The sequence below is a fragment of the Entelurus aequoreus genome, unplaced genomic scaffold, assembly GCF_033978785.1.
Source record: "Entelurus aequoreus isolate RoL-2023_Sb unplaced genomic scaffold, RoL_Eaeq_v1.1 HiC_scaffold_164, whole genome shotgun sequence".
Lineage (NCBI taxonomy): Eukaryota > Metazoa > Chordata > Actinopteri > Syngnathiformes > Syngnathidae > Entelurus > Entelurus aequoreus.
Window position 1 is genome coordinate 36,455 of NW_026908092.1, and position 23,097 is coordinate 59,551.

At 38.8% G+C, this 23,097-nt stretch overlaps 2 protein-coding genes across 2 annotated transcripts; both read left to right on the forward strand.

Annotated features, from left to right (window-relative positions):
• Positions 1 to 1,254: 1,254 nt before the first annotated feature.
• Positions 1,255 to 10,230, forward strand: LOC133645479 (protein NATD1-like). The gene is made up of 3 exons (XM_062040319.1): positions 1,255 to 2,161; positions 4,678 to 4,796; positions 7,853 to 10,230. Exons 1-3 carry the CDS (start codon positions 2,062 to 2,064, stop codon positions 7,967 to 7,969), a joined length of 336 nt encoding a protein of 111 aa, XP_061896303.1. The 5' UTR covers positions 1,255 to 2,061; the 3' UTR covers positions 7,970 to 10,230.
• Positions 10,231 to 13,070: 2,840 nt separating this feature from the next.
• Positions 13,071 to 21,429, forward strand: LOC133645482 (transmembrane protein 11, mitochondrial). The gene is made up of 2 exons (XM_062040321.1): positions 13,071 to 13,210; positions 20,744 to 21,429. Exons 1-2 carry the CDS (start codon positions 13,164 to 13,166, stop codon positions 21,258 to 21,260), a joined length of 564 nt encoding a protein of 187 aa, XP_061896305.1. The 5' UTR covers positions 13,071 to 13,163; the 3' UTR covers positions 21,261 to 21,429.
• The last annotated feature ends 1,668 nt before the right edge of the window (positions 21,430 to 23,097 follow it).

Genomic DNA, 23,097 nt, shown 5'->3' on the forward strand with positions numbered 1-23,097 from the left:
TAATAAATATGTACTGTACTGTGCAATCTACTAATAAATATGTACTGTACAATCTACTAATAAATATGTACTGAACTGTGCAATCTACTAATAAATATGTACTGTACAATCTACTAATAAATATGTACTGAACTGTGCAATCTACTAATAAATATGTACTGAACTGTGCAATCTACTAATAAATATGTACTGTGCAATCTACTAATAAATATGTACTGTATTGTGTAATATACTAATAAATATGTACTGTACTGTGCAATCTACTAATAAATATGTACTGTGCAATCTACTAATAAATATGTACTGTACAATCTACTAATGAATATGTACTGAACTGTGCAATCTACTAATAAATATGTACTGAACTGTGCAATCTACTAATAAATATGTACTGTACAATCTACTAATAAATATGTACTGTACTGTGCAATCTACTAATAAATATGTACTGAACTGTGCAATCTACTAATAAATATGTACTGTGCAATCTACTAATAAATATGTACTGTACAATCTACTAAAAAATATGTACTGAACTGTGCAATCTACTAATAAATATGTACTGTACTGTGCAATCTACCAATAAATATGTACTGTATTGTGCAATCTACTAATAAATATGTACTGTACTGTGCAATCTACTAATAAATATGTACTGTATTGTGCAATCTACTAATAAATATGTACTGTACTGTGCAATCTACTAATAAATATGTACTGTATTGTGCAATCTACTAATAAATATGTACTGTACTGTGCAATCTACTAATAAATATGTACTGTATTGTGCAATCTACTAATACATATGTACTGTACTGTGCAATCTAATAATAAATATGTACTGTACTGTGCAATATACTAATAAATATGTACTGTACTGTGTAATCTACTAATAAATATGTACTGTACTGTGCAATCTACTAATAAATATGTACTGTACTGTGCAATCTACTAATACAAGTTTCAATCAATCAAATTCCAGCACGTTAGAAACCTTTAAAGAAGGTGTGTGACGTCACGAAGCAGGCACCTACGTTGCATGGTTGCTATGCAACTAAACAAACCCTACTCTTACACAACAAAATAAGAAATATTCCCTAAAAAAGTTGTGAAAAAATAAATATAGATTTGAAAGAAAAATACATAAAAAATATATTTAAATACAATTCTTGGTTCCCGCCCAACTCGGAGCACCCAGTGCTGATTGGTCAGCTGTCACGTGACCTCCTCCTCCAGCTGAGTTTTGCTAGCAGTCGTCACTCCATGTAGCCTAGCTTAACAACTGTGTCGTCGAGTTTAGCTTCCAGCAGACAACAACTGTGTCGTCGAGTTTAGCTTCCAGCAGACAACAACTGTGTCGTCGAGTTTAGCTTCCAGCAGACAACAACTGTGTCGTCGAGTTTAGCTTCCAGCAGACAACAACTGTGTCGTCAAGTTTAGCTTCCAGCAGACAACAACTGTGTCGTCGAGTTTAGCTTCCAGCAGACAACAACTGTGTCGTCAAGTTTAGCTTCCAGCAGACAACAACTATGTCGTCGAGTTTAGCTTCCAGCAGACAACAACTGTGTCGTCGAGTTTAGCTTCCAGCAGACAACAACTGTGTCGTCGAGTTTAGCTTCCAGCAGACAACAACTGTGTCGTCGAGTTTAGCTTCCAGCAGACAACAACTGTGTCGTCGAGTTTAGCTTCCAGCAGACAACAACTGTGTCGTCGAGTTTAGCTTCCAGCAGACAACAACTGTGTCGTCGAGCTTAGCTTCCAACAGACAACAACTATGTCGTCAAGTTTAGCTTCCAGCAGACAACAACTATGTCGTCAAGTTTAGCTTCCAGCAGACAACAACTGTGTCGTCGAGTTTAGCTTCCAACAGACAACAACTGTGTCGTCAAGTTTAGCTTCCAGCAGACAACAACTGTGTCGTCGAGTTTAGCTTCCAACAGACAACAACTGTGTCGTCGAGTTTAGCTTCCAACAGACAACAACTGTGTCGTCGAGTTTAGCTTCCAACAGACAACAACTGTGTCGTCGAGCTTAGCTTCCAACAGACAACTACTCGCCGCCATGGCTCACACAGCACAGCCCAGTGCCTTCGACGCCAACAGCCCTCACATCCAGGTGGAACACGATAAAAAACGTCGGCAGTTTGTCATAAGACTGAACGGTATGTAAAATGTGTGCTAAGTAGTGGTGGTTAGCTTGTGGCTAATGCTAGCCTACGGCTAAGTTGACTTGCTTTGCTCGCCTATCGTTAATATAAGACACTGGTGGTTCAATGATTATGTATTTGTATCAATCATTTAATGGGACATGATGTTAGGAAGGGGATTAAACAAAGATGCTGAACTTGGATCATGTAGGTCAGATTCTCCTCGCTGATCATTGCTTGTATTCCGACACGTGACTTCTTCCCGGAAGTGAAAAGCAGTGGTGGTCAAACAAGCCAAGATGGCTGCTGTTGTACAGCAAGCAGTGTGCGAACTATCTGAGTACAAAATAGGCTTAAATCTTCCTGCAAAAATCCAACTGTGCAATGGAATATATCCTATACTTTATTACAAAAATATTTGTCGAGTGATGGCGTTCCCAGAAATCTGGAACTATCATCATTCTACACCACAAAACCGATGAAAACTTGTAAAAAGCATGGAGGTCTACAACTTCTTTGTGTGTGCCTGGGTCAATGACATTGCTATCAACACTCTCCTGGATAAATATGTATCGTTTTTGTAAGGGTAAGGTTGTATTTCATGGTTTAACTCTGCGACTACTGCCATGGTTGTTGTTGTTGTTGCACGCATCGTTTACGAGTAATGTGTTTTCCCCGTCTTTATCAAAATATAACTATAGATGTCAACATTGTGTATGTGCTTAAATATTTATTTATGATTGTTTAACAAAATATAACTATAGATGTCAACATTGTGTATGTGCTTAAATATTTATTTATGATTGTTTATCAAAATATAACTATAGATGTCAACATTGTGTACATGCTGAAATATTTATTTATGATTGTTTAACAAAATATAACTATAGATGTCAACATTGTGTATGTGCTTAAATATTTATTTATGATTGTTTAACAAAATATAACTATAGATGTCAACATTGTGTATGTGCTTAAATATTTATTTATGATTGTTTAACAAAATATAACTATAGATGTCAACATTGTGTATGTGCTTAAATATTTATTTATGATTGTTTAACAAAATATAACTATAGATGTCAACATTGTGTATGTGCTTAAATATTTATTTATGATTGTTTAACAAAATATAACTATAGATGTCAACATTGTGTATGTGCTTAAATATTTATTTATGATTGTTTAACAAAATATAACTATAGATGTCAACATTGTGTATGTGCTTAAATATTTATTTATGATTGTTTATCAAAATATAACTATAGATGTCAACATTGTGTATGTGCTTAAATATTTATTTATGATTGTTTAACAAAATATAACTATAGATGTCAACATTGTGTATGTGCTTAAATATTTATTTATGATTGTTTATCAAAATATAACTATGGATGTCAACATTGTGTATGTGCTTAAATATTTATTTATGATTGTTTATCAAAATATAATTATAGATGTCAACATTGTGTATGTGCTTAAATATTTATTTATGATTGTTTATCAAAATATAATTATAGATGTCAACATTGTGTATGTGCTTAAATATTTATTTATGATTGTTTATCAAAATATAACTATAGATGTCAACATTGTGTATGTGCTTAAATATTTATTTATTATTGTTTATCAAAATATAACTATAGATGTCAACATTGTGTATGTGCTGAAAGATTCATTTATGATTGTTTAACAAAATATAACTATAGATGTCAACATTGTGTATGTGCTTAAAGATTCATTTATGATTGTTGTCTTTGGGGAAAACTTAACTCTTTTAAGTTTTGCTCACATTTGATTTCTTTTATTTGGACTCGCTGAGTCGGTGCTTTTCCAAACACTCGTAGCAAACATGTGGAGTACAATTTGAATGTAAATAATATCAAGATAATGCCTAAATGGGAAATAATAAAGGTTAAAAGTATATCAAACAAACCTTTAACAAAGTAAACTCATGCATTCTTCCACCCTGCTTCCTTGGACTGGAGTGTGTGCTGCTTTTCTTGGCCTTGTTTTGTAAAATCTTGCACTCTTTCAATCTTCTTGATTGCTTCTCGAGGAACTCTGAAGAAACGTTTATCCTTTTCGTGATTTGAACGGTTCTTACAGCTGTAAACAACACAAAAATAGGGCATTTTTTCTTGGAGAAAGGCTAAATGGCGCCCAGTAGCCATTGAGAACAGAGCTAGCTTGACCACACGTCCCGACCATTAAATATGCGTGACGGTCAAGCTAGCTCTGTTCCTAATGGGTACTAGTTCTGCCAAGTCAAACCATAGGTAGATGTTGACATATTTACAGTAAATGCATTGGGCATCTAGCTAACTATTCCAGGGTTGTCACCATTCCAGATTTTTAATAGTCCTTACTAAGGTTGGGTACTAAATTCTGTACTTTTATAGGCACCGACCGAATTCTGTCTGTATGAACGGGTTTCGATTCACGTCAAATTCTTTGTTCCCGCTTATATTTGATGAGACACCTGGACTGGCTAAATCTAAGTGGATCACTCCTGACTTCCCTTCCCTCAGGGTCCCACGATCGGGCAGTTCTTCTCTATGAATACGTGGGGAAGAAGACTGTGGACTTGCAACACACTGAAGTTCCGGATGCTTACAGAGGGAGAGGGATCGCCAAACACCTAGCAAAGGTAAAGTTAAAGGATCCATAGCTTCCACATGACTGAAATGTCACCATCTTTACACATTTTTTTGCTCCTAAAAAGGAATCCGGCAGTTATTACCCCTAATATCAATTTGTTTTTGATCACTAACTGTGTTTGGAATCCCCCCTCTGATAGGCGGTACAAATCACTGTACAGACCCTTTCCGAAAAAGGAGAATATCATGGAAAAGTGTATTTATTTCCATAATTCCATTCAAAACATTCAACTTCCATAGATTATAGATTCAGGGCCCACAACTTCAACAATTTCAAGTTTGGGCCTCCAACTCACAAAAACAGGATATCAAAAAATGAGAATACTGTGAAGAAGTCAGGGCAAATGTGACAAGACATGAGTGTTTTGGACTGGGTGTCACACGCTACTCACCTACTAAACTCAAAGCACCTGCACAGCTTGTCATTACATTGCTTGACTTTGGTTCTTAGTTAGGATCAATATGTGGAAGACTTGACAAGTGTCCAGAAGACCACCATTGAGACCCTCCATAGGAGGTAAGTTCCTTGCTAAGAAGCTTCACAGAGTGCTGTGCCCAACATATCAATGGAAGTCTAGTGGAAGACCACCATTGAGACCCTCCATAGGAGGTAAGTTCCTATCTAAGGAGCTTCACAGAGTGCTGTGTCCAACATATCAATGGAAATCTAGTGGAAGACCATCATTGAGACCCTCCATAGGAGGTAAGTTCCTAGCTAAGGAGCTTCACAGAGTGCTGTGTCCAACATATCAATGGAAGTCTAGTGGAAGACCATCATTGAGACCCTCCATAGGAGGTAAGTTCCTAGCTAAGGAGCTTCACAGAGTGCTGTGCCCAACATATCAATGAAAGTCTAGTGGAAGACCATCATTGAGACCCTCCATAGGAGGTAAGTTCCTATCTAAGGAGCTTCACAGAGTGCTGTGTCCAACATATCAATGGAAATCTAGTGGAAGACCATCATTGAGACCCTCCATAGGAGGTAAGTTCCTATCTAAGGAGCTTCACAGAGTGCTGTGTCCAACATATCAATGGAAATCTAGTGGAAGACCATCATTGAGACCCTCCATAGGAGGTAAGTTCCTATCTAAGGAGCTTCACAGAGTGCTGTGTCCAACATATCAATGGAAGTCTAGTGGAAGACCATCATTGAGACCCTCCATAGGAGGTAAGTTCCTAGCTAAGGAGCTTCACAGAGTGCTGTGTCCAACATATCAATGGAAGTCTAGTGGAAGACCATCATTGAGACCCTCCATAGGAGGTAAGTTCCTATCTAAGGAGCTTCACAGAGTGCTGTGTCCAACATATCAATGAAAGTCTAGTGGAAGACCATCATTGAGACCCTCCATAGGAGGTAAGTTCCTATCTAAGGAGCTTCACAGAGTGCTGTGTCCAACATATCAATGGAAATCTAGTGGAAGGGCAAAATGTGTCAGGAGAAGATGCACCAGCAGAAGAGCTGACCATGGATGATCAAACAGAAAATTCATCAATCTGGCAGAGATCCAGAAAGAATGGAATGAGGCGGTAGTCACAGCTTTAAAAAACAACACATTCAGGCTATATTTTGATTGATTTGATGTCATCCGAATGTCTTTATCTGCAAAATCTCAGAAGTAATCAGAACCAGAAGTATTTTATTAATCCCCGAAATTGTTAGTTCTTCACAGTATTCTAATTTTTTGAAAACCTGTTTTCGTGGGTTTTATGAGCCAGAAGCGCAAAAGATGTACAAATGAACAACTAAGTACTTGAAATGGTTTAAATCGTGGTCCCTGAATAAATAATCTATGAAAATTCAACGTTTTAATTGGGATTATGGAAATGAATACACTTTTCCATGGTATTGTCATTTTTTGGAAAGGGTGTGTACACCAAAACAAGCCGTCCTAAGAACACTTTCTTCCCCCAGGCTATCACTGGCATGGACGCCAAACTGGAACTCATCTGTCCCTGGGAATGTTCTAGCTTCATCTTCCTTAGTAACTTTGCACATGTTGCTTATTGAAGCACTTGTTTATCATTTGAATGAACATGTATTGTTTACATTGAAGTGAGAGAGAACAGTCTACTAAGTCAAATGTGTTAGACAATGAAGTGGATTCTGGTTGTGGTCTGAAGAACTAAAGCCCAGAGTTTTATAAAGACATTTAAAACTTGATCACTTAATTGCATGTTTTTGTCGCCCGGGTCCATGATTACTTCAAAACTCACATAGTAAACATTAGGCCCTTTTCCACCGCAGTGACTTTTTCAGCAAAATAAAGTTTCTCCACCAAAAACTAGCCGTGGATCTGGCTACATCACCTGGGATGTGGTGGTGAGAGATGGCTGGTGCTTGTCATCGTTGTCCATAGTGCACCACAAAAGAAGAAGAAATAGAAAACATTTCTGCTGGTCGAGGAGAATGCTGACTCGGCGTGGTGAGGAGAGGTTGATTTGTATCTAACAACTCTGCTTGTTTTGAAAAGGAACACAAATATGGCTCACAAATAGTTGAAGATCTATGCAGAATTTTCAGCAAAGAACCATGGTTCCATGTCATGTAGACCCCAGTGAAGTCTTTTAAATGGATCTGGGAATGTTCTCATCGCAACTGGACTGTTTGGTTTGTCTTAGAAGACCTTTCGCCTCTCATCAGTTGGTGCTCATAGACTTGGATTGGTCAGATCCAGTCTGACTAGACAGACTTGTCTTCTTAGACAAACCAAACAGTCAATGTGCGATCGATGGAATGCCCTGAGATGTTTGAAATGGAAAAAACCCATAATAAGGCCCCTTTTTCAAAAAAACTTTGCAGCGTGCAGTCACTGGTTGCGGCCTGTTGCCACAAATCTAAACCACCGACGACACTTTTCTTTTCTTTGGAACAAACGTCTCGGTCTGGTGTGCGTAGCCATGTTTTCCCTGAAGTAAGGGGGAGGGCAAAAAGTTACTTATCTTTAAAATCGTCTGCAACATAAAACTGGAATTCATGGATGAAATGGGTTTAGCGGTGATGCAGCATAGCTATTAACCTTACATTTTATGCTCTTGTGAACTACAGGCGGCCATGGACTTTGTGGTGGAAGAAGATCTGAAGGCCCACCTGACCTGTTGGTACATTCAGAAGTATGTCAAAGAGAACCCCCAACCGCAGTACTTTGAGCACATTTACCAATGACCCAAGGACCAGGCAGAGAAGGAGCTGCCGGGCATTGTTAGAAGAAACTTGAACGCTGGGGAAAGTGTTCACGTCCGTCCACCACAAGAGGGCTGAAGCAGGACGCCAACCACCTGGACCGTGTTCATTCCATGGAACGCTTCCCCATGTAAATACCATGTCCTCAAAGGAATGGGAGTGGTATTTCCTTGGCATGTTTCTCTCCGTTGTGTTGATTCCAAATACCGTCAGTCCATGTGATGCAGGACAAGTTCAAACAATTTAGCCATAAATTGTCAAACCTCACGACTTGAAAGACTAGATAAACCCATGTCCTTCCAGGGGTAGTTGGACAGTCACCTCCTGCCAAAAAGGACAATAGAGATTCAAGTCCCCGCCCCCACATCCGCTTCCTGTCCGCTCAAATACAGCGTCTCAACTCGAACCGACCCAAAGACTAGTTGTGTTCAAGGACCGCCACATTAAAACACAGTAGGCCTAAGTAGTCATTAAAAGCAAGTATATTTGGCCACTGTAACATTACACACAGTGTGAACAGTAACACTGTGTTTGAACATTCACTTCAGTCATTCTTTGCTGTACCACTAGATGGAGCCTGCGTACCTTTTGTTTTCTTGTCAAAACTGTGCTTTGGCTTCACGGGAGCCTTTTTGCTGTTGACAATCTTAAGTCGTGACGGAGAAACCTCAGGGAAAACACCAGCAGGCGTCTGAGAACTATGAGAGCCAGTAGGTGCAGTATGTGTGTGTTCCTTTAAGAGCTCAATAGGCTCTATTGTCTGAATAAAGTCATCAAGGTGACTTTCACTCAAGTATTGACTTGCTTTCTAGTCCAAACTTCTTCCATTTTCAAAACCAATACAATATATTTCTAATTGTTTTGTCTTCAGGGCGCCCCTCAAGTTTGGTCCAGAGGACCCGGAAAAGTTTTAGTCATAAAAATGTTTTTAGAAAAATAGGTCATATATAAAATAAAATAAATGTATTTGACCGCTCAAATCTATCTGTCGATATGAAGTTGTTGTTTTTTATGTTAAAACCCTTTTTTGACATGGAAAAACAAAATATGCAATATTTTACCCCCCAAAAAGTTTCAAAGTGGAATATTTGATGTGAAGTAAATAAGTCAATAATTCATTAGTAAAAAAACACTAACACTTGGGATTAAGTGTTAAAAACAAAATATATGTTTTCACTTTTAATGCCTAAGTCTTCAGACCATTGTACTTTTTGATTGTTTTTTCATGTTTTTGGCCACCTTTTTGTCAATAGCATTTACTTTTTTATAGCAAACACCCAAAATGTGCAATATCTCCCCCAAAAAATATTTCTAAGTGGAATATTTGATGTGAAGTAAATAAGTCAATAATTCATAAGTTGAAAAAAACACTCAAATTTGGGGGGATCCAAAAGGGCCCCACTTCTAAAAGTGTTAAAAACAAAATATATGTTTTCACTTTTAACGCCTAAGTCTTAACCAACTTCAGTACTTTTTGATTGTTTTTTCCACCTTTTTGTCAATAACATTTTGTTTTTTATGGCAAACACACAAAATATGCAATATTTTCCTAAAATGTAATATTTGATGTGAAGAAATTGGAGCCTTGAAGAGGTCCATAACATATTTTTGGAGCAATGACAGCTTAAAAGAAAAAAATTGACAACTTTGTATTATTAAAGTCCAAATTGCTACTTTTTTTGTTACATTTCACCTGTATGCTCTATTATTCCACTTTTTGAAAAAGACCTTTTGATGGTATTTCCTGAAGGTGCCGGGGGGCACACTTTGTGGTTTCTGAATGAAAAAGTATAGAAAATGAGGCACTAGTTGTTTATTTAAAGGTGACATTAAAAACCGCATTCAGCACCGTGCTCATTTCCATCTTTAATATATCACGGAATCCTTTTAAATGACCATAATCACAAGTGTTAAGAATTTAATATTTTCATAGCCACAGCATAAAAAACACATTTTCCACCGTTGGCTGCATAATAAACATTCAAGTTGTGCAAGCGCCATTTTGATATATATTTTTTCATTTAAAAACAAAATGGTAAAAATGTATATATTTAAAGACACGACTTTGTGACTATATTATTGATTATTAGAACATTTCAGCTTTTTTATTTTGTTTAATGTAAGTTGAGCCATACTTATTTTTTGTTAGTTTTCTTTAATGTTACATTCCAATTGTTTGCTCTTTTTTTTGTAAATTTTTCCTTTTCCTTTCCCCATGTAAGAATACAAATATTAATAAGACAGTTATTAATAGTGTGTCAAAAATATTTGTGTTCAGTTACACATTGATTATTGTTGTTGTCATTTTTCAAATTAATTAGAAATGTTTAGGTAACCAACTCAACTTTGTTTGTGCTTTTATTTGGAGAGCTTCTAATATTTGAGATCAGGGGTGTCTAAACTTGTTCCACCAAGGACCACATACTGACCAGTCAAGGAGGGGGGCATTTTGATACTTTTTTATTTTAAAAAAAAAATGCTAAAAACAGATTTGTATATATTTGAATACCAAACTGTTTTATAGGTGACTAAGTATATCATTATTAATTATTAGTTTTAAAATTACATTCTGATTTTTTTGCTCTCTTTTCATACATTTTTACTGTTGGTTTTCTTTCAACAAAAACAAAATGGCTGCACTTTGTTGTGAATACTCTTTTGAACATGATTTGTATAGGCTCCAGCACCCCCCGCGACCCCTAAAGGGAAAAGCGGTATTAAATGGATGGATAGTCATCTCAACATGAGCCAATACAGTAATGTTGCTGAGGCTCAGCCAATCACAGGTTAGGTCTTCTCCAGTGCAGTATTGATAGATTTGGACTTCATTTACACATATTTATGCTTCAAATAGGCCACATTTCTTTACACTATGTTCAAAAAAGGAATGAGGCTGCAAACTTTAAAGCACAATGTGGCAAAGGATGACAAATTGTTTATTTTACTACCTGTTGAGATAATCAAGTCGGTCAAACAATATTTTTATTTAAAAAAATAATAATTTTTCTTTAAATTTCAGGCAAAATGCTGCATTTTGAATCTTTTTCTGTTTGTTGTAAGTTTATATAGTGTTTATATATTGTGCCACTCAGTTAATGGAGCTGGTTCATTTCAATTATTAATATTTAGTAAAGTTTTTAGTTTTTTTTAATCAGTACCAAATGGTTCAAGTCAGTCAAAAAAGTGTATAGTTTAATCAAGGATTTTTTTTTAAATTTCAAGTATATTGATTATAAATATTTTGTTTTGTTTAATGTAAATTGATCCATATTTCGTTTTTGTTTGTTTTCTTTCATGTTAGTATGCAGAGGTGTACTTATAACAATTGTATGGACAAAGGATACTAGTTTGAGTCGTGTTTTGTCCTCCAGAACAGAATTGAGAGGCATAGTCTTAAAGTGGCCCCGAACAAAATTCTTTATATTTTCAGACATTATTCTGAAAGGTGGCTTTTAACTTGATGGAAAAATCATTCCAAAGCAACCATATTGATATGTGCTTATTATTGCATTTATGTATAAATAGTCTGTTCATCATTATTAATATCGTAGTCTATACAAACAGCAGGTATAGGACTGGGGCCAAAAGGCAGGTTTATTTATAGAGCACACAAGGCAATTCAAAGTACTTTACAGAAAATGACAAGACGGCAAAAATAAAATCATAATTAAATTTAAGGGAGTAAAATGTTACGTTTTTGTACCAAGGTTATATTTATATATATATATATATATATATATATATATATATATATATATATATATATATATATATATATATATATATATATATATATATATATATATATATATATATATATATTTATTTTTGTCTTTAAAAAATAGTGAATAACTTTTTTATTTGTGTTAATTGTGGTGGGTTTTTTCTGTTTTATAAAAATGAAAATTGTACAAATTGTTTTATTTGTTTTACTTACATTGTTGCAAACTGCTCCTATTTAAAGTAAATATAAATTGAAAAAAATATTAAAATTATATATTATAACTACTTTTCACTTTTTATTTGTTGTTGTTGTAAAATGTGTTTTTATTTTATAGTAGAAAAATAATATTTCATACATTTTACAAAAAAATTTTTTTTTTGTTTTACTTATATTGTTGTAAATTGCTCCTATTTAAAGTGAATATAAATAGAATAAATGATATATACATTTAAAAAATATATATAAAATTATATATTATAAAAGCTAATTACTTTTCACTCTTTTATTTGTATTAGTTGTGGTTGTAAAATGTGTTTCTATTTTATGGTCCAATATATATATATATATATATATATATATATATATATATATATATATATATATATATATATATATATATATATATATATATATATATATATATATTCATACATTTTACAAATACACGTTTTTATTTCTTTTAATTATGTTATATACCGCTCTAATTTAAAGTAAGTATGAATTAAAAAATGATATAGTAAGAAAATTAATTCATACATTTTACAAATACAATTTTTATTTGTTTAATTATGTTGTAAACTGCTCCTATTTCAAGTAAATATGAATTGGGGGCAAAAAATCACTCTGTCAATATGTAAACTGTAAATACCTTTTTTTTAGTTGCATTTGAGTTGAATGTGTTATTTTATTCCCAAGTAAAAGCCTTCAGTGAGTTGTGTTGTTGAATACATTGATCGTGATGAATGTTCAAAGAGGAAGTGATGGAGAGGTTGACATGTTCAATATTATAATGCAGCATATCTGTGGTCACGTGCTAAAGGTGAATAGCGTCAGGTGGCAGAGAGGACGTCACACAGAAGCATTGGTAACAATCCTGCACTATTTAATACATATATTTCTGTCAAAGAGATAATAGGAGGATGGTGCATGTTGCTCAGTCATTAACAAAGGCCATTTAAAATGTGTATTCATTCTTTTGGTGGGGAATCATTAACTGGCGGCTTAATAGTCATTTTCCCGCACACATAGGGGACATTGAATGCGTCACAGTATTTCATTTGACCTCTCCGAGCGTCAATGCGGAACACGTACCACGGTGGTGCATTGTGGGAAGTGTAGTTTACATTCACGTCCAAGCCACGTTGCGCCGTGCGAGCCTCCGGAGAGAAACTACATTACCCAGAAAGCCGTGTCCTGCCGTGCGTCAGTTGCCATCGCGGTTGTATCTCCAACATGGCGTCGCTGGGAAGGAGGCGCGGTGTCCCAGTAAGCAGGGAGAGGTCAGTTACTGCTTGAAATGTTGCTCTCTGCCGCCGCACACCGCACACGGAACATGTTTACACCTCACCTTAGTCACCTTAGTCACCTAGGACCTGCAACACTCACATTGGCATCTAATGCTGGGCTAACCTTAGCATGCTAACCTGTCTGGCTAGCTGGTGTTAGCACGGAAGTTAGCATGCTAACTTGCTAACATGTCTGCGACTTTTGCTTATTTCACCTCAGCAACCTAACAATTAAAACTTTATTTCACCTCAGCAACCTAACAATGAAAACTTTATTTCACCTCACCAACCTAACAATGAAAGATTTACCGACGTTGATTGATTAAAACTTGTATTAGTAGATTGCACAGTACAGTACATATTCCCTACAATTGACAACTAAATGGTAACACCCCAATAAGTTTTTACACTTGTTTAAGTCCACGTTCATCAATTCAATCGTTCTGTACTTTATTTGCTTCGCTTGGGAGTTTTGTCTCAAATAGGCTGCGTTCTTCCACTAAAAGGATTCAACTCGCACAAGTTTCTTCCATGCAAGCCAGTTAGCCTCGTTTGGCCACGTGGTGTCCTATGTTTGGCCACATGTGTCCTATGTTTGGCCACATGTGTCCTATGTTTGGCCACATGGTGTCCTATGTTTGGCCACATGTGTCCTATGTTTGGCCACATGGTGTCCTATGTTTGGCCACATGTGTCCTATGTTTGGCCACATGGTGTCCTATGTTTGGCCACATGTGTCCTATGTTTGGCCACATGGTGTCCTATGTTTGGCCACGTGGTGTCCTATGTTTGACCACGTGGTGTCCTATGTTTGGCCACATGGTGTCCTATGTTTGGCCACATGGTGTCCTATGTTTGGCCACATGTGTCCTATGTTAGGCCACATGTGTCCTATGTTTGACCACGTGATGTCCTATGTTTGACCACGTGGTGTCCTATGTTTGGCCACGTGGTGTCCTATGTTTGACCTCGTGGTGTCCTATGTTTGACCTCGTGGTGTCCTATGTTTGGCCACGTGGTGTCCTATGTTTGGCCACGTGGTGTCCTATGTTTGGCCTCGTGGTGTCCTATGTTTGGCCACGTGGTGTCCTATGTTTGGCCACGTGGTGTCCTATGTTTGACCTCGTGGTGTCCTATGTTTGGCCACGTGGTGTCCTATGTTTGGCCACGTGGTGTCCTATGTTTGCCCACGTGGTGTCCTATGTTTGACCTCGTGGTGTCCTATGTTTGGCCACGTGGTGTCCTATGTTTGACCTCGTGGTGTCCTATGTTTGGCCACGTGGTGTCCTATGTTTGACCTCGTGGTGTCCTATGTTTGACCTCGTGGTGTCCTATGTTTGGCCACGTGGTGTCCTATGTTTGACCTCGTGGTGTCCTATGTTTGGCCACGTGGTGTCCTATGTTTGACCTCGTGGTGTCCTATGTTTGGCCACGTGGTGTCCTATGTTTGACCTCGTGGTGTCCTATGTTTGGCCACGTGGTGTCCTATGTTTGGCCACGTGGTGTCCTATGTTTGACCTCGTGGTGTCCTATGTTTGGCCACGTGGTGTCCTATGTTTGACCTCGTGGTGTCCTATGTTTGGCCACGTGGTGTCCTATGTTTGGCCACGTGGTGTCCTATGTTTGACCTCGTGGTGTCCTATGTTTGGCCACGTGGTGTCCTATGTTTGACCTCGTGGTGTCCTATGTTTGGCCACGTGGTGTCCTATGTTTGGCCACGTGGTGTCCTATGTTTGACCTCGTGGTGTCCTATGTTTGGCCACGTGGTGTCCTATGTTTGACCTCGTGGTGTCCTATGTTTGGCCACGTGGTGTCCTATGTTTGGCCACGTGGTGTCCTATGTTTGACCTCGTGGTGTCCTATGTTTGGCCACGTGGTGTCCTATGTTTGACCACGTGGTGTCCTATGTTTGGCCACGTGGTGTCCTATGTTTGGCCACGTGGTGTCCTATGTTTGGCCACGTGGTGTCCTATGTTTGGCCACGTGGTGTCCTATGTTTGACCACGTGGTGTCCTATGTTTGGCCACGTGGTGTCCTACTAGTAGTAGCATTGCTATTTACTGTTTGGCCACATGGTGTCCTTCTAATAGTAACATTACTAGGGCTGCAACTAACAACTAATTTGATAATCGATTAATCTGGCGATTAATACTTCAATTAATCCATTAATAATCGGATAAAAGGGACAAACTTCATTTCTATCCTTTCCAGTATTTTATTGGGGGGGAAAACAGCATACTGGCACCATGTTCTTTCAACTTGCCAAATAAAACAAGGAAAATGTTACAAAAATGTTTTTTTTTATAAAGTGCACCATTGTCATGCACAATAGCAATAATTTAGCTTGGGGGAATTTCAAAGCTGGCTACTGCCTATTCCAACCATTCTGCTGAATGTCTTTCCTCTAGTGGCATCAATAAAGTACTATCTATCTATCTATCTATCTATCTATCTATGGTCGTAAGGCAGATTGACTTCATGTTCCATTCGGCTGCAATGGAATGGCATGTATTGCCAAGGTGGCTGCACTTGTCCACACGTCAGTAGGGAGAGCAACTTTGCTGTGTCAGTCTACACTGCTTGGAATGTCTGCTCCTACTTCCTCTCCATCACTTTGGTCAAATGGGTCCTCGAGGGAAGAGTGTAACCAGGGTTGAGGACGTCAATCATTTGTCTAAAACCTTCATCCTCCACCATTGATAGTGGCCTCATGTCAGTTAGCAACATATTCAGGATAGCATCAGTCAATGCAGCCGCTTGCTGTGGTGTGCACACCTTCCTTTGTACCAAGTCACTAATGCTGGCTTGTTTCTTTCTGAAATGAGAGAAACCATATAATGAACATATATAGTAGCATCATTTACATATCACTTAATACATACATAGTTGATTTAATTAATAATTTCTGACGTAAAAGGCAAATACGTCACCACAAAAAAAAAAAAAAAAAATCTAAAAGAAATAAATGGACATTGGGGATGCAGCATACAGCAATAATAACACAGAAATGTAACTCATCAGATCAGAACTGGATCAGATATTGTACACGTTTCTGTTGTGAATAATAAAGGATTCATTTTAGGCTGCCTGTGAATAATAGCATGAAATATTCCAGCACCTTCATAACGTTTAGTTATACTAAAGCGTCACTCAAATCTAAATATATTTATATAGCTTTATCGGGCCCGGCTACTTTGATCCATTATGAAACCAACCTGAGATAGTTCTGTCCGTTACGTTTATTTCCAAATTGGTAACCGTGCGTTTTCTCTCTCAAAACGGAGTCAAATGTGCCGGAGACACATTATCAGCCCCGTGTTGCAACAAAGGGATAACGTTAACGTTACTCACAAAAAAGATGAACTCATGAATGCTTGTTGCCACTCAAAAGAACACAAAAAATGAAGTCGTCGCACTCTCCAAGAAGTTCCTAACACTCTGAAAGTTACTACACAACAGTTGCTGCTTCGCTTCCTTAAAAAAATCTCTGCGTTAACAAAATATTAGGGCTGCAACAACTAATCGATTATAAAAAATAGTTGGCGATTCATTTAGTCATCGATTCGTAGGATCTATGCTATGCGCATGCGCAGAGGCTACTTTTTATTTATTTATTTTTTATAAACTGCAACATTTACAAACAGCTGAGAAACAATAATCTAAATAAGTATGGTAACAGTATGCTGGGTTTTTTCAATAAAATACTGGAAAGGGTAGAAATGTAGTTTGTCTCTTTTATAAGATTATTAATCGATTAATCGAAGTAATTAATCGACAGATTCAATCAATCAATGTTTATTTATATAGCCCTAAATCACAAAAGTCTCAAAGGGCTGCACAAGCCACAACGACATCCTCGGCACAGAGCCCACACAAGGGACGTCGATGTGAATGACAATGAGAAACCTTGGGGAGGATCGCATATGTGGGTAACCCCCCCTCTAAGTACAGTCCCTAGTGGATCCAACATAACAGTCCATAGTGGGGCCAGCAGGAGACCATCCCGAGCGGAGACAGGTCAGTAGCGCAGAGACGTCCCCAACCGATGCACAGGCGAGTGGTCCACCCCGAGTCTCAGCTCTGGACAGCCAGCACCTCATCCATGGTCACCGGAACCGGAATAACCCAGCGAGGGGGCAGAGGAGAAAAGAAAACGGCAGATCAACTGGTCTAAAAAGGGGGTCTATTTAAAGGCTAGAGTATACAAATGAGTTTTAAGATGGGACTTAAATGCTTCTACTAATATGATCAAACTTTCTTGTTCTTGTCAAAAGTCTAGCAGCCGCATTTTGTACCAACTGTAATCTTTTAATGCTAGACATAGGGAGGCCCCAAAATAATACGTTACAGTAATCGAGACGAGATGTAACGAACGCATGAATAATGATTCATCGATTATCAAATTAGTTGTTAGTTGCAGCCCTACAAAATATTAAAAAGGCACAAAGACGGACACAACGGGTCAATGTACCCGGACTATGGACTTAAAAAGTTACGTAGCGTGAGTTCTTCCCTTCAACATGTTTCGTCTTCAGGTGCAATGTTGTACTTCCGTGCCATTTTGCAGGAAACGCTCTTCTTTGAAGTCTTTAAAGTCAAGTGTTCCCACACTTTTGACCACTTGGGTTGTACACTTTTTTCCATTGAAGCAATGACCTCAAGATGTACCTCTGTACTGTTTTCTGACGCCATTTTTCCAATGTTTCCAGGCAAAGGAGGCGTCACGTGAGCTGCACATGACACATCATTGGCTGGCTTACTGCCACCTCATGAGACATAGCATTGTACTTATTTAGATGATTGTTTCTCAGCTGCTTGTAAATGTTGCAGTTTATAAATAAAGGTTTATTAAATTAAAAAAACAAAAAAATACAAATGTAGCCTTCAGCGCGTAGCATAGCATAGATCCAACGATGACTAAATTAGGGCTGCAACTAATAACTCATTTGATAATCGATTAATCTGTCGATTATTACTTCGATTAATAATCGGATAAAAGAGACAAAAATGGTAAATGGGTTATACTTGTATAGCGCTTTTCTACCTTTTTTAAGGAACTCAAAGCGCTTTGACACTATTTCCACATTCACCCATTCACACACACATTCACACACTGATGGCGGGAGCTGCCATGCAAGGCGCTAACCAGCACCCATCAGGAGCAAGGGTGACACAAGGACACAACGGACGTGACTAGGATGGTAGAAGGTGGGGATTGAACCAGTAACCCTCAGATTGCTGGCACGGCCACTCTACCAACTTTGCCACGCCGTCCCCGACAAACTACATTTCTATCCTTTCCAGTATTTTATTGAAAAAAACCAGCATACTGGCACCATACTTATTTAGATGATTGTTTCTCAGCTGTTTGTAAATGTTGCAGTTTATAAATAAAGGTTTATTGAAAAAAAAAAGTAGCCTCTGCGCATGCACATTGCATAGATCCAACAAATCGATGACTAAATTAATCGGCAACTATTTTTATAATCGATTTAATCGATTAGTTGTTGCAGCCCTAAATATTACTATTTACTGTTTGGCCACATGGTGTCCTATGTTTGGCCACATGGTGTCCTATGTTTGGCCACACGGTGTCCTATGTTTGGCCACACGGTGTCCTATGTTTGGCCACACGGTGTCCTATGTTTGGCCACACGGTGTCCTATGTTTGGCCACATGGTGTCCTACTAGTAGTAACATTACTATTTACTGTTTGGCCATATGGTGTCCTATGTTTGGCCACACGGTGTCCTTTGTTTGGCCACATGGTGTCCTATGTTTGGCCACACGGTGTCCTATGTTTGGCCACACAGTGTCCTATGTTTGGCCACATGGTGTCCTATGTTTGGCCACACGGTGTCCTATGTTTGGCCACACAGTGTCCTATGTTTGGCCACACGGTGTCCTATGTTTGGCCACACGGTGTCCTATGTTTGGCCACATGGTGTCCTACTAGTAGTAACATTACTATTTACTGTTTGGCCATATGGTGTCCTATGTTTGGCCACACGGTGTCCTTTGTTTGGCCACATGGTGTCCTATGTTTGGCCACACGGTGTCCTATGTTTGGCCACACGGTGTCCTATGTTTGGCCACATGGTGTCCTATGTTTGGCCACACGGTGTCCTATGTTTGGCCACACGGTGTCCTATGTTTGGCCACATGGTGTCCTACTAGTAGTAACATTACTATTTACTGTTTGGCCATATGGTGTCCTATGTTTGGCCACATGGTGTCCTAGGTTTGGCCACAGGGTGTCGTATGTTTGGCCACATGGTGTCCTACTAGTAGTAACATTACTATTTACTGTTTGGCCACATGGTGTCCTATGTTTGGCCACACGGTGTCCTATGTTTGGCCACACGGTGTCCTATGTTTGGCCACATGGTGTCCTATGTTTGGCCACACGGTGTCCTATGTTTGGCCACATGGTGTCCTATGTTTGGCCACACGGTGTCATGTGGCCAAACATAGGACATGTTTGGTGTCCTATGTTTGTTATGTGTGTTACTACATTACTACTAGTAGTAATGTCACTCGTAAAAGTGTTAGTATAGTCACTAATGCTAATGAGGCTAGTAGCTTCATTACATTACGAAAACACTCCTACAGACATCACACGTGGGACGGTTTAGTAAGTAAGAATTGTTTTAGTTATATTGTAAAACTTTCAAATGTTGCTTAAAGTGATCAATGAAGAAGACAGAACAGCACTTCTACTTCCGGTTGAAAGCTTTAAAGCTGTACATTCACCCAGCTGCATCTACAGTCAGCAAACTAGATGACAAACAATAACACCATTTCAGCCATTTTGCATGTATGTTTTTTTAATAACTATTTGCATGGTTGCCATCAGCAAAGACAAATCCTTCAATTAGCTGCACCGTTTTATAATCCGCAGGGTTCAAATCGTGAGTGACTTACAGTTGGGCATTTACAGTAATTGGTTTACCATTTTCCAAAAGAAAAATATACTAAATGTCTGACAAGTAAAGAAGTAAAAGACCCTAACAAATAGTTTTGTGAATCTTTGGCCACCCAACCATTCAATGCCATTCCTCATTCTAGACATGTTATTTATAATACTCATTTTTCAAAGCAGGTAAGAACAAATCATTATAATAACATATTTAAATTCTTATTTTATAAAAAGAGTTCATGTATTTTTGAAAAATATGATTGGATATCTGTGACGAGGTGGTGACTTGTCCAGGGTGTACCCCGCCTTCCGCCCGAATGGAGCTGAGATAGGCTCCAGCACCCCCCGCTATCCCGAAAGGGACAAGCGGTAGAAAATGGATGGTTGGATATTATAATGGGGATGATCAAGAATCGTGATTCTGATTTGAAAACATGTTTTGCACACCCTTACTGAAGAGTGTGGTAACAGCAACGTTCTACATTTAGGTGTCCAAAGTGCTGCCAGATCATTTTTAAGGGCCCTCTGCACCTAATCTGAGAATTGTTGTTTTATCTGGAAGCAATGAGTTGAGTTTTTAGTAGCCTGAAAATGTCTCTGCTCTGCAGGGGAGCCATGGCGGCGACAGACTGCTACATTGTCCACGAGATCTACAACGGGGAGAACGCGCAGGAGCAGTTTGAGTACGAGCTGGAGCAGGCGCTGGAGGCCCAGTACAAGTACATCGTCATCGAGCCCACGCGCATCGGAGACGAGACGGCCCGCTGGGTCACGGTGGGCAACTGCCTGCACAAGACGGCCGTGTTGTCGGGCGCCGCTTGCCTCCTGACGCCGCTCTCGCTGCCCCCGGAGTACTCGTGCTACGTGGCGCTGTCCGCCGGCGCCCTGAGCGTGGCCTGCTCCGCCCTGTACGGCATCTCCTGGCAGTTTGACCCCTGCTGCAAGTACCAGGTGGAATACGACAGCCAAAAACTCTCGCGGCTGCCCCTTCACACGCTGACCTCGTCCACGCCCGTGGTCTTGGTCCGCAGGGACGACGTCCACAGAAAGAGACTTCACAACACGATAGCGCTGGCCGCGCTGGCGTACTGCGCCAAGAAGATCTACGAACTCTACGCCGTATGAAGACCTTTGAAAAACCTTTCCAGGAAAGGTCCCCATCAGGGTGGGCGCGCCTACTTTGATCAAACTAGAAGGAATTGTTTTGTTCAATGTTTCCTGAACCACAGCACACATGATCCCTTGCCTCCGACACACGTCTAGTAACTCACATTAAACTTTAGCAGATATCAAACTCCCCTCTTCCTGTCTTTTTCTCTCCAAGTCCAGTCCCAGGTCATATGAGGGTCTCGCTACACACCCACCCATTCAATTAGAGACACATTATTTCAAAGAAATAGTACAAAAAAACACTGCTTTAGCAATGTTCTCTTCTTGCTGGAGCCAAATAGTTGTTTTTTTAATTCATTCAAGAATAAAAGTCAATAATTCTCCCTAAACATGTTTTGATATCTGCCATTTGAGTTCTTGTGAGAATTCTTCTCCAGTCTGCTCCGCTGCGTTCACTGCCCCCATTCTCTCCTTCTAATGCTGCTCGCCTACAGGACGTCTCCTGCTTATCTTTTGCCGGGGAATCCCGTTTTTGTCCTTCTTTCCGGGCGTCTTCTCAGTCCCCTTTTTGTTTGTTTTGGCCCCTGCAGCGATCGAGTCGCTCTACAATCCTCGGCTCCACTCGGAGTGTGGCCTCTTCAAAGGAGCGCCACGAGTCATTCAGTCAAATAACGTGAAGACGACAGATAAGATATCTCTGACAAAAATGCCAACTTTGTGTAAATATCTTGACAAATATGAGATATGTCAACAGCAGGCAGCAGCTCACACATTCTCATACTTTCTGTAACATCAAGGAAGAAATGTCAGCCATCTTGAAAAATGTCTCAACTATAATCTACATGAAGGAGGCCACAATTGTTTTTATTTCAATGTTGACAACATTCAGGAACCTTACAATGTGTTGAATCCATAAAGTGTTATAAAATGGACTAGATGCGTTATTGTGATGTAGACAAATGTCTTTTTTTTTAACCAGTTTTCCCAGGAGATTTTCCATATTTAGAAATCAAATGTTGATGCTCTTCTTAGACACGTAATAAAGGTGTTTGTTTTTTGATGATACATTAAACACGGTCCCATCTTTCCTAAAAATAATCATCTTGTCCAGATGTTTACTGACGTAATATTCATGTTTAAATAACTTTTACTGCAAATAATCGCAATGGGCCCTAAAAAAAATCCCCCATCGGTGGATCTCTACTTCTGGTGTGTGCTGTCTTTATGTAATAGATGTGACCTACTGACTTCAAATGTTGCATACAAGAAGAATAGGACGATTGTTTCCAGCACAGAATTCAGAAAAGTGAAACTTGGGACAGTTTGCATTAGCACAAATGTCAAAGCAAACTGCTCCACCGCAGTCTAGATCCACCTTTGACACAACACATTCCACTCAAGTTGTTTTACTTGGAAATGATAGTGTCCATTCTCATTTGAATTCAAGTGACTTTAGGATGGCTGATTCATCAAAAGCTAGACAGGAAGTTACCAAAAATGTCAACAGATAGCATTAGACTCCCCTGGAGCCCCATTAACCCTTGGGAAAATGTGTGTTTATATGCTGAATATCACCTTCACGTTCAAATATTACAGACTTTCAGTTGTACTTTTGGTGGCCAATTCATAATAAAGGGAGTCCAAAACCAGGAACATAGATGACTTTCTGGCTATTTGACATCTTTAAATTGCGCAGTAATTGACATATTTTTATATCTAGTCTTTCGGTCAAACAAATACAAAAAACATACATTTACACCAAATAAATACTGCACATGGTAGGAGTTGCTCGCGCCAGGCATATTAAACTACAATCCCCATGAGGCCTTGCGGGAAACCAACCGGAAGTAAA

Bases quoted from the DNA above. Each gene is read 5' to 3' on its own strand.
- LOC133645479 (XM_062040319.1), top strand. From the start codon at position 2,062: ATGGCTCACACAGCACAGCCCAGTGCCTTCGACGCCAACAGCCCTCAC. The intron at 2,162-4,677 runs GTATGTAAAATG...CCCTTCCCTCAG, and splicing joins GTTTGTCATAAGACTGAACG to GGTCCCACGATCGGGCAGTT. The intron at 4,797-7,852 runs GTAAAGTTAAAG...TGTGAACTACAG, and splicing joins TCGCCAAACACCTAGCAAAG to GCGGCCATGGACTTTGTGGT.
- LOC133645482 (XM_062040321.1), top strand. From the start codon at position 13,164: ATGGCGTCGCTGGGAAGGAGGCGCGGTGTCCCAGTAAGCAGGGAGAG. The intron at 13,211-20,743 runs GTCAGTTACTGC...TCTGCTCTGCAG, and splicing joins GTCCCAGTAAGCAGGGAGAG to GGGAGCCATGGCGGCGACAG.